Source organism: Camelus ferus, chromosome 2, assembly GCF_009834535.1.
Source record: "Camelus ferus isolate YT-003-E chromosome 2, BCGSAC_Cfer_1.0, whole genome shotgun sequence".
Classification (NCBI taxonomy): Eukaryota; Metazoa; Chordata; class Mammalia; order Artiodactyla; family Camelidae; genus Camelus; species Camelus ferus.
The window spans coordinates 91336176-91348545 of record NC_045697.1 but is presented as its reverse complement, the minus strand read 5'-3'; the positions used below and the strand labels follow the sequence as shown (position 1 = coordinate 91348545).

At 43.0% G+C, this 12370-nt stretch overlaps 1 protein-coding gene across 4 annotated transcripts in view; it reads right to left on the bottom strand.

Moving 5' to 3' along the window:
• JADE1 (jade family PHD finger 1) overlaps positions 1-12370 on the bottom strand; it is a 206866-nt gene that overhangs the window by 43433 nt on the left and 151063 nt on the right. The window contains exon 1 of one of the 4 annotated variants that reach the window (XM_032463346.1): positions 12110-12329. The exons of 1 other annotated variant lie outside the window; for it this stretch is intronic. Coding sequence is in view for 1 of the 3 variants with exons in the window: in XM_014555472.2 (XP_014410958.1) it covers positions 11715-11721 (7 nt within the window). In the remaining 2 variants the exon portion in view is untranslated. Of the gene's footprint in view, positions 1-10612; positions 10749-11714; positions 11839-12109; positions 12330-12370 lie in introns of those variants that run through there. 2 more of the 4 variants (XM_014555472.2, XM_032463347.1) reach the window with 2 other exon arrangements.

Genomic DNA, 12370 nt, shown 5'->3' with positions numbered 1-12370 from the left:
AAGAGAGAAGAGCTTTTACGAAAGAGTAAGATGATTAAGAACTTGAGGATGTTTATTCAATGCTACTCCTAGGAAAGAGGGACAGATTTGAAGAAAACAAACTGTCCTGTAACTAGAATTACTCTCTGTAGTGGAACAGGGACCATTTATCAGGCCATAAACTCTACAGCTATAATAAGGATTACACCCTAGTGGCTTTAATTATCTTATGGTTTATATGCAGAAAGGCTGATTTTTTTTCCAGTTTTATCCACAACTATCCATTCTTATTTATTTCACTGAAGAAGTTCTAAAAGGTACTCAGTTAAAGACCAATACATACTACTTCTCTATGTATCACCAATGTAGTGGATTAGCTATGTATTAAAATAACCTATAGTGGCTAACATTTGCAAATCTCAAACACCCAAATTTATCCTTTCCCCCAGTTACCATAAGATTGTTTACTATGTCTGCAAGTCTGTTTGTTTTGTAGATGAGTTCATTAGTGTCCTTTTTTTTTCCTGTATAGCACAGGGAATTATATTCAATATCTCATAATAACCTTTAATGAAAAAGAATATAAAAACGAATATATGTATCTATGTGCATGACTGGGACATTATGCTGTACACCAGAAATTGACATATCGGATCCGACTATGCTTCAAAACAAAAACAAAAAACCTATGGGATGAATGACTGAGTTCCTGTACATAAACTATATCCTATGCTCACTCAGCTTTATAGAAAGAGATGTTTCACTTCAATATCTAATCAACCTTTAACTAGAATAACTTCCATTACTTTACCTTTAAATGTATAGGTGTCCTTCCATTCTCTGCCAAAGTTAGTAATCTAATACTTAAACATACTATATTTTTAAACGTATTTAGAAAATGTATAATACAAAATATATATTGAAGAACATATTTTCAGACACCAAGCAGTCTTTATATAAAAAGTATTTTATAATGAGCTGTTTCTATTTGCTAAGTTCACACAATTTGAATATTATTTCTAAACATTATGTAATTAATAATTTGAGTCCTAAGTTACTGGTCATAAACTACTTTCCCCATAAAGAGATTTACATTGTCTTAATAGGTCATCTTTTTGACTTCTGTGGAGCATACAGTACTCAATGGAACAAAGTACCCAAAAATAATAATGACCTATACTTCACAGTAACCTCCTGTCCCTAAATGCATGTGAAGGAAATCCAGCTGATTTCTTACCTCAGTTTTTAAAGCAAACATTAATCGCCTAGATAGTAAGTTTTCAAATTGACAACACTATCTAATTCATATGCTCAGAGTCTAAAAATACTAGTGTGACTATAACTTAAACCCAGATTTCTCACTTTAACCAAAGAGTTATTTACATCTGGTCAAAAAAGTAGTCATAGACTTGATTTAACTGACAAACTGCTCTGCTCTTAAGTGTTGAAGTTTTAACCTTGTCTAAATATTTTAACCCAGAAAAATGGAACTTTTAAAAATGTGTCCTTTATAATGTCATACATCAAAATTTGTTTAAAAGGAAATGCTGCCCAAGCTACTATAAAGCCTTTGCAAAGACATCATACTTGAAAATATTCAGCTGAAGAGTTTGTATTAGCAATAAATGACCACCTCAAAAATATTGTAAGAACTGACCAGATAATAACTGCAATATTTACTCCTATGTTACTAATAAAGCCCAAATTACACATTAGTTCACCATAAATTCTTTACAAACTATTTTTAAACTCAGACCTTAAAAGTCAATAGAAGGATTTTTCAAGATTTCAAGGAATTTACAAATGAGTGGTTCTGAATGACTCACAGGCAGCTCCCATTTGCCAATTTGTAAATAATCCAATCCCTGCTTATGTGCCCTAAAACAATCTATTAAACCCCTCCCAGGTCTCTGTAATTACTGACTCAATTAGAGCCAGCACCTGAAGAGCAGCTATGACAAAACACCCCAATCATCTGTATTTGGAATATATTTTTGTTAACTCCCCTTTACGTGGGAGTAAATGAATACAGCCCCAAACAGTAAAGGCAATCAGTCACCACGGCCTCCAATCTCGAGCTTCTATCCCTATTTCCATCTATTAAGAACTCCTTTCTGTTAGATCTATATGCTCAGATATGGAAGATGCTGAAAACTTATCAAGAAACATCAGCAAACTGTAGGGGAAAAAAACTGAAATTTGGCCCATTTATATATAAAAGAGGAGGGAAGAGAATACATACACCAATTGCTTGCATACTCGTGGAAAATTTCTGTAAGAACGTTAAAGTTAACAGTGTTTATCTCTGAGAAATTTGACTTAAGTGTTCCAGATAGACTAGTTTGGGAATTCTTAAACTTTTACTTCTCTGTATGACCTTTCACATGATTTTAATTTTTTTTTTTACCATGATCCTGTACTACTCTATTTATAATAGTAAAGATTTAAAATCCAAAACCTTCCTTCCCTGCTCCTCATCATATTACAAAAGACCCTGGGAGCACAAGTTCTTGGCCCCACACAGAATCCAGCCTAAAATGAGCAGCCATCAAATAAACTATGTATACCCCACCTCCTTCCTGAGATGGGCTATCAACGGCTTGCCTTGCTTCAAAAGAATACCTGATGAAATAGTGCAGGAGGGAAGGAAAAAAAAAAAAAAACAGAAAAGGTAATAGGATAATGCCATAAAGTGCTATTATCACCCATTCATTATTTACTTCAAAAGCAAAAGTTTTAAAAACGTAAGAATAGCCAATGCCAGTAGCAGGTCACTAAAAGTATATTCAGTAAGAACAGGAAAACTAATCCAGACAGGAAAACAAGGGTTTAAACTACCCTTAAAGAATACTCAACTTCCTATCCATTTCAAGAGCAGCACTATTTTGGGGAAAAAAAGTTTAAAAAAGCTACATTCCAGAGATGTTTACCAAATACTCTATTTCCTCCTTTACCAATGGCAGGCATGGTTAATAAATTAGGTCATTCTTTTTTCCTACAAGCCCAGACATGACTTCAGAATCCTCCTTAACACAGTGCTATCACCCAGTCAGAATTTGTGAGATAATATTTGCCCTGTAGGTCCTTTTTATACTTTTTGACAATTTACCAGGGAAAAGGTGAAACCAATCTCTTCAGAATATATGAAAATACATTTTTCCAAAGCACTTCACTGAAATCAGATGTGTTCCATTCTGCCCTGGGGGGGTTGGTCTCTGAACCAAATTCTTATTTATCCCCCCCTCCAATAAACACACACACACACGTGCAAATCTTCAGGTGAAACTCTAAGTTCACTGAAGAATAACACTTTAGAAAAGCGTTAGTTAGGAGTTGGTTTCTGAACGAAACAAAGGTAAGGATAAGGACAGGAAAGTAGTCTAACCCCCTTATTCCACCCTTGGAAGAATAAGCCAATAAATGCAAAGTGACTACAGGGTAATTTTAAAAGATTTTTAAATGCTCAAACCAGATGTTCTTATACAGGATATACAAAGCAGCTTCTGCAGAAACCAGACTCAACCAGCTAATGACAATTACACTGCACACAGATTGAAATGCAGCTGTTCTGAGGAACTTTGTTCCTTGATTATAGCCGGTTGTCAGAAACTATCAGTTACCACTAACAATGTTAAGTCACCAAAAATTTTTAAAGTACTGTTTAAAAAAAAAAAAGTCAGATTCCCAATGTCGTACATTAGAAGACCTAGATGGCACACTTAACAAAAACTCCATTTACACATCATCTGAATTACATACGAAAACAAATATTTCATCACAATTGTACAAGTCTTTATTATGGTCATGGAAACATAAGACAGTCTCAAAACCTAGCACCAAGGTCTGGAAAGTATTCTCTGAGGCTAAAGCTGAAAAGAGTCTCAACCATGGATTATGTCTACAGGAAATCTTCCCCAAAGAAACCCATAAAACCATAACTGTGGCACTAGAAAACATTTTAAAGATAATTTAATTTACCTTTCCTAATGTTAAAGGCAAGTATATACAATGAATTCTGGAGAGGTTAAGCAGCAAGAGTAAAGATGCAGACAGGTCTAGGGCAAAGCCAGTGGCTGAACCAAAGACCAGTTCTCAAGGTGGGTGGCCCTCTTGTGCCACCCACCTCCTCCCAGGTGCCTGCACAGGCCTCCCACTCGACACCTACTAGGATTTAGAAAGAGGTTATCTTTAATATTAAGGCTATGCCTTATATGTTAACAGGGAGCAGACAACTAAAATGTACTCTAATAAACGATAGTCTGTTAACTTGGAACCTGAAAGTTTCCTGGCAAGCTGATGGGAAGATGGTTGCAAATGCCATTTTAACCGGTGAAGTGTACAAAAGGTAGAGTTGGAAGGAGCATGTGCTAGTCGTCCCCTGAACACTATCACATGGTTATGAATCCCCTGAGCAGCAGGCATTAACTTCTGATTGGCATGACACACACACCCTACTTGGAGAGAGGTTATCTGCCTCTGTAGGGATCCCCAGGTTACAATGTACATTCCCTTACACAGGGCTTCCCCGCCTGGCTCCCCTGCAGGGTGTGACTACCTGGTTGTGCTTTCCTAGGTACACAGGATCCCATGTCACACATCCTATCCTCAGAGGATCGGATCAAGGAACCAGAGTTAAGAGCCACAGCCTTTAGACTAGCCAGATCCCTCCCTATTTATCAAACAAACTTCTGACTTCAAGCTGTTATTTCAGGTTCCTATCAGAAGGGGAATTCAGTCCCAACAGAAACAATCCAATGACCAGGTAATGCTGTGTCTCATTATAAATCAGGGGTCCACAGCCTGTTTTTGTCCAGCCTCTGAGCTAAGAATGGTTTTTACATATTAAAATGGTCTGGGGAGAAGGGATCAAAGAACATTTCACGACACCTGACAATCATACAAAATTTAAATTTCACTGCCTGTAAATAGTGTTATTGGGACACAGCCATGTTCATTTACCTCTTGTGTCCACTGTTTTTGCACTTATGGTGGCAGAGCTGAACAGCTGTAACAGAGACCATCAGGCCCACAGAGCCTAAAATATTTACTATCTGGCCCTCTACTAAAAAGTTTACTGATCCTTGCTGTAAATCAATACACTGGCAGTAAGGAGAGGGTGTTCTCTAAGTGACTTAAATAAAGGCCATGTCTAGAAACCCATGAATTTTTCTCAAAAAAAAAAAAAAAAAACCCTGAGGCTCCTACTTGGGGTCAGCATATAGTACTAACTTGTAACTTCTAACATGCTTATCTGATTTTCAAGCCAGTAACCAATAAGCAGAAAAATGTTCTAAGCAGGCATGTACTATAATACATGGTTAATAGTGATAAAAAAAAAAAATTCACCAGAATTTAAATACTAAACTGGAATCCAAGGATGCACTTAAAGGTATTCATCCAAACCCTGAAATGACATGAAAATTTCAGTGCAACCTGCTTTTTCTGAGGAAGAGGTTCCACAGGTTTTGGATCTCAAAAATGTCCTTGACCTTAAAAAAGCTACAAGCCACCAGTACTCAGCCTACACCTCTTAAGTGCATCATTGTATTTCAACACTGAAATAATTAATGCTGATAAAAATGACCATGAGTAATCAAGAAAAATCTTAAATCACATTAAGTGTACTCTGTGCTAAACAAAAGCAAGCCACACAGCTCAAACTCCAGCAACTTATTAACCTTGCCAATTCTTGCTGTTTACCCTGCATTAGTAGTAAAAGTTTTCAAACTTCACTTAAAATAACTCCTTAGAAACTGTCTTAGAAGTAGTCATTAATTTTCAAATTAATAAGATCTCCTGTGCAGACATTAAATGATCGATATTAAAAGGTACTTATTATTGACAATTGGGAGTACTTCCAAAAACAAGAGAAAATTCTGTTTTAATTCCTTCAACAAGTAAGTCCAAAAGAACCTAAAGCTTTAAAAGTAAATAAATAGGCCTCTCTCTCTCTGGTCTTCAGAGACGGCCTGCACTCTGTCTATGGAGTGTGTATCTACTTTTACTTTAACCTGAGCTTCCAATCCCCACACCTTGTGGCCTTTCTCTTGCCTTCTGAAACAGCCTGCACTCTATTCAGTGTGTATCTCTCTAAATAAATCTACCTTTACTCAAGTAAATAAATAAACTTACTTCTACTGTCCTCAATCACCTTATTATGTCATAACTCCACCCAAGAAATCAAAAGCAAAAAGTAAATATTGGACTGGTTTTAGAGTATTCATGAAAAGTTAGGTCCTTGCGAAGGGGAAGACGTAGGGGTTCCCTGAACATTTGCTAAGTGCACATCATATACTACTGGTCTAGCATTAACAAAGGACTCAAAAATGGAAATATCCCATCTCTTGCCCAGCTACTAAGCTTTCCATTCCATTTCTAGCAATCTATTTTTGTTGCATTCAGGAGAGGAAAGACATCCTCAATAATTATTCAAGGACCAGGCTAGATAAGGCTAGGCCACAAGAACACTGCCAAGAGTCAGGATCAGTATCCTCTCAAGCTAGATTTTCTCTCTGTTCCATGACACTCAATCCGAGCTAAACTTAAAAGACAAGATGCCACTTCAACTCAAAGGTAAAAAGGCCTCCATGGCCACTCTTGCATTATTAGGAATGCAGAGTTAACTTACTCCATCAGAGCCCACCAACTGTGAAAACATCAAAATATATATCCCTCATGATCAAAGAGTAATATTTTTGTGTAAGTACACCAGGCAAATGGCAAGACTCTTTCAGTTAAGTCTCAACTTTCTGAAATAACATACACTGCAAATAACACATTAATTGTCCAAATTTTAAATACAAGATAACATAAAGTGCTGCAAAATCTTGAAAATGGAGAAAATACACTGAACACTAAAATTTAAGGTAACGACTTAACTATCTCAGGAACTAAAATACTTTTCCAATTAAGGTTCCTGATACCATCTAAGAAACTAACAACTCCAAGTAAAGACAGCCTTTATTTAAAATAAAAATATATATATACACATATATATATACATATATAGTTGAATATGGTGACAGTATTCTAAGTTTTACAGGCTTGAACAGGAAGGTGAGGAAAGAAGTTTAAACTATAACTCAATTAAAAAATTTTTTTTTAAGTTTAACACTGGTATAACTCCCACTGTTTGAACAACCAAGCCAAACTTTTTAATGTCAATCCAAATAAAAAGCATGATATTGGCTAAGATGTCATATTTTCCTCCAGAGGATATCTATTTTATTAACCATGTGGGAAAACTGGGCTTATAATGCAAATTCTGATGGACATTAACTGTTAACAGTCTAACAGATGCCCCATAATCCTAAACGAGGAGAGCTTCACCAACAGGGAAGCAAGGAAGCAGGCAGTATTGTGAGTCATATGCCACCTCCTCACTCCTGACAAACCCTAAAGATACAGGATATGGTCAGTGTTTGGTATCTTGATGTTTGCTCTTCCAACCACCTCAGTACTGAAACACAAACAGAGTTGATAACTCTTTCCAGCAAGTCTGTGGATACATTCCTCAAGCAAATTTCTTTAAAGTAGTTTTCAAACAGATAATCTACAAATCAGATTTCCAAATTACAATTAAAAAGTTGGAATCAAAATAGGATTTTAAAGTCCAATCATGATTAATTCCAAAGGCACGCCTCCTCAATGTCAGTTCTATCAAAAAGTCACTACAGATTAAAACCTTACAGGAAACAACCAGATGCAATAAACGATCCTTGACTGGACACTGTTTCAGACAAAGCTGCTGTTGTATTTTGGGGCCAAGAGGAAACCTGATTATGTCCCAATAATAGATGAAATGAAAACTAGCTAACAGGAAAAGAAAATCTCCTTACACAACTGTATATACAGTATGATCTCATTTTGATTAAAACATACATACATACACACAATTACCTGTAAAACAATACAATGATGATTTGTAGGTGGTAGAAATGTGTTATATTTGCTCCTCTGTAATTTCTAATTTTCAACAATGTACATGTAACACCACTTCTGTAATAATACTTTAAGCCACTAAGGGCTCCTTAAAGTCAAAAATCAGTTATTTATGAAGGTGAGACACAAGGACATCTGCTTTTATTCTCAGCAAGTTAATTCTTCTTCCCAAAGTCTCTCAGCTAAGCAATGGTTTGTTTCTACAATATAACATTTCTTTAAACTCCAAAAAGTTTTTTCTCCCTGGTCTCACTCTCAGGCAGACCTCATTTCTCACTATCTTCCCTTTATACTACTCTTTCAGCCTTGGTAACTAATATAAAACTAAAACACTCATCTATAGGTTGAAAACCTGTCAAGTGAGGGAGGAGGAACTAATAAGTGAGGGTGGGGGATCTTTTTAAATGAACATTTAAAATCTGCGGCATCCCACTCAACTTTTCTTGTTAGAAAGCAGCCTATGACCTTAAAATGGAATCAAGTTCAAGTACTACTGCATGTTCAAGCAACTCCCTTTATCTCTGGCTGGTGTTTGGAGGAAGGCAGATATGTGACACTTAAATGGCTAAAAAGTCGTAATGAAATATGCCAGGTCAGATACATACATAAAAATACACAAACTTAGGGAAGAAGGCAAAATAACCAAACAATTAAAAAGTCATCGGATTTAAAAGTTACATTAGAAGAGACTGAAACCTTTGGGACAAAAAGGCATTAGGAATTCTGGGTTGCGGGTACTTGCTACAAAGTGTCATCCACAGAACATCCTATGCATCTCTCCAATGTGTGCTGCCCAGTCTACTACAACATATTATTGTATCAAAAGTGTTGTCAGTGTAAACAGGGTTACACTGAACACTTCTTTTCTCCACCTATAAATGATTAAATCTTGATTAGCTGTGATTTGATCAAATACAACTTACTATAGTAATTCTCTAACCATTAGTGGATCACTACCTAAATCAGCTTCCAGGGAAATCATGTATCTTAAAACTAGTTCATTAACTTTGAAAGGTATTAGCCTTGAGCTACAAGTAACTAGAGAGCTAGCCTTTCACAGTGGGTTTTCTAAAAAGGAAAAATAGTTCACCTAATAAAAACCTTTGGGAAAGAAGCCCCTAAGCATTCTCTTTAATGGAAACTTCAGATTCTTTCAATCCCCAAAAATGTAGCCGTTTTAAGTCATTCAACTGCAGCTATCATTTTACAAAAAGAAAATTTAAATTCCCCCTTGGCTGTGGTAAACAGAGAGCGACAGACCCTCGCCCCCGCCGTGGCGAGGTGGGGCGCCTGCCTCCTCGTTATTAGAAAGCCAGTCAAAGCTGCTTTTAAACGGTCTCCGGGTGACGACGCATTCCTAACGGGTTTCGAAGGCACGTTTAAATCGCCCGCTTTTTTGTTTGCTCGCTTCATTCACCGGGCGCCGGGACTGCGGCCGCCCCCGCGAGGGGGAGCCCGGGGTGGGAAAGCCCGGAGAGGGGGGGAAGGCTGGGGAGGGGAGGGACAGCTGGGGAGGGGGGGAACCTGGGGCGCCGAGAGCCAGGGCGGAGGACCCAGGGACGCGAAGCCAATGTGGAAGCGGGGAGAGTGCGGGTGGGCTGGAGACAGAAAACTGAGGACCCCAGGAAGGGGGGGATCCTGGGGAGGGGCGAGCTGGGCCGCCGCCCTGCACCGAAGAACGCACCGCGCGGCTCCCGCCGCCGCCCGCCGGGGTTTGCGCAGGGCCCGGCTCAGCGCGGCGGCGCCGCCCCCCTCCTCCCTCCCTCCTTCTCCTCCCAAGGCGACAGAAACAACAGCGCGGGAGGAGGGGAAAGTAACTCCCGGCACCTCCGCCGGAATTAGCCCCGATGCAGTGATGACACCTTCTCGTGGCGCAACCAAGCCCCGCTTTCTCCGCAGCGGCGTCCCCGCCGCCGCCCTCTCCATTTGAAAGTGGCCACCCCCCCCCCCGCGGCCGCCACCGCCGCTCCTCCCGCCCCGCCGCCGCCAGCTGCACCAATCCGCTCGGCCCCAATTGCAAATCAAATGCTCCCTCGCGTCCAGAAGCCACTGGAGCCGCTGGAAAACGCCGCGCCGTCCCCCTCCCCGAGTCCCTCCCGGGCGGCACCTAAGGGCTGGGGCGGGTGCGCCGGCGAGAAACGGTTGTGCTATGGGAGCAGCGGCGACGGCGGCGAGCAGCCCCGAGCGGGCTCGGCTCCCGCTCCCGCCCCCAGACAGTTCTGGAAACTGTGTATCACCTCTGTCACAGGAAGCCATCCGGCGAGGAAGGCGGCGCGGAACCAACAAACAAACGCCTGCGCCTGCCCGCCAGAATCACCACGGGGATGGCGACCGGCTTCGGGCCGTTCCCTGGGCGGGGGCGCGGTGGCCGCCCCCGCGCCGCGGGCTTTGTGCGGGGTTCCCGCGGCGCGGGCGCGGTGGGCTGGCGTCCCCGCCCCCGAAGACCCCCACCCCGGGCCCCGGCGGCGCTGCTGGGACCGTTAAGTGAAGCTCCCGCCGCGGCGGAGAAAGCGCCTCAGCCGCCGCCCGCCCCCATTTCCACATGGAGCCGCCTCTCCTCCAACGCCAGAGGCGGGCCACAAAAGTTGGCCCCGGGGCCACCCAGCACCTGCCCACGTGCCGCGAAGCTTCGCTCCCGGGTCTCCCCCGTCCCTTCCGCCCCGCCGCCCTCGGCCGCCAGGTCACCTATTACCGGTGGGAGGGGAGAGAGGCTGCTATTTAAACGCCCGCGGAAGTTGAGGCACCCCCACTGGCGGGTGCCGTGCACCTGCCTCCCGCCGCCGCGCTCCGCCACTTTGAGCAGCAGCGGCGTCCTCGGCCCCGCCTCCAACCCGCAGGCGGGCGGGGGAGAGCGGGAAGGAGGTGGAGGGGATCGAATTTCTCCAGCAAATGGGACCGTTCCGACAGGATTCGGTTCCCCGGTCAACATTCCACATTCCATCCCTCTCCCGCATTTGCAAGCCAGCGCCAACAACCCGGAAAGCCTGCTGGCTACCGAACAACAGCTCCCAACTCACAAATACACACTCACAGGCACAAGACACGTGCACTGAAGGGCTTTGCAACTTGCAGTCCCGGGGTGCACACTGCACGTTCATTTCAGGCAGTGAAGACCAAGCGACACCCCCACAATTTGCAGACGGTGCCAAAGGTTGCAATTTGCAATCCGTTTTAAGTTCATGGTTAATCGGTACTTTGCTCTACCAATGCAACTCCCTCCTTATTTCACCGATGAAGGGCTTTTCACTTCACAGGTGGTCCCACTGTAAGTAAAAGGTCTGATCATTGGAAATCCAATTTGGAAGAATCTAATTGCTAAGCTGTCCCTCACCCCCCACCCCCGCTCACTGCCCTTGAATTGATGTAATGAATATTTTGGACATGTGGTGACGCGGTGACAAGAGCCAGGGCTGCGGCCACCCTATACAGATATACCTATACACACACACCTATGTTTGGACAAATACAGTCGTCGTCCCTCTCCCCTTCCCCCCGCACCACCACGGTCACACACACTCTGGATTCATATATGTATGTGGACCTGCGTTCTGCCATTGCCATCTGTCTACCAAGTTGCTACTATGCTTTCCACTTTCATACAACCTAATAATACACTTTGGCTTTTCTAAAAATGCTATAAACTAAAGCAACTAAACTGGGCTTCTGCTCCTGAATACGTTTAATTTTATGATTCGTCTGAAAATCGCATGTTCTTCGCAAAACCAGAAGAAAAAGCTCTAAGTCTTCACCCCCCCCAAAAAAATTGAAATATAATCATAATAAAACTTACTGACCCAACATAGATCAATTCTCAGGATCCAAAAATCATCCTCTCCTCCTCCTTTGGCCCCCGCCCCAGCAATGCCCAAGTTACTGGTGGGATAGTAACGCTGCGCTTGGCGGCTGCCTGCCCTCCCTCCTCGCTACATATCGAGAACCCAATCTTTTGGCGCCATATTAATGACGTACTATATTATTTCCACTAGGCAGCGACCTTCGGCATTAAATTACTCCCGAGAACTCCCGAGCAAAGCAACAAAACCATCAAATATGGCTGAGCCTCTCGGCTCGTCCTGCAGCCGCCACCGCCGCCGCGGAATCCGACGCGCACACGGACCCACACGCGGACACGCGCGGACTCTCGCGCGGAGCGCCCTCCCCGCGCGCCCCCCGCGGCCCGCGCGCGTACCTGCTGCGGAGGGGTTCGGCCGCGGCGCTGGGCTCCTCGCTGCTTGCTCCGCGCAGCATGAGTTCGGGCCGCGGCGGGCGAGCGGACGGACGGGCTGGCGGGCGGAGAGCCGGGCGGGCCCCTGCTCTCGCCGGCGCGCACACACCCGGCGCTCGCGCAGGGAGGCACTCTCAGACGGGCGTTTGACTTGTTATGGAGGAAGGACTGTGTGAATCAAACTCATTTCTGGGTCACTGCTGCCACAGGGGGGAGCACTTTAAT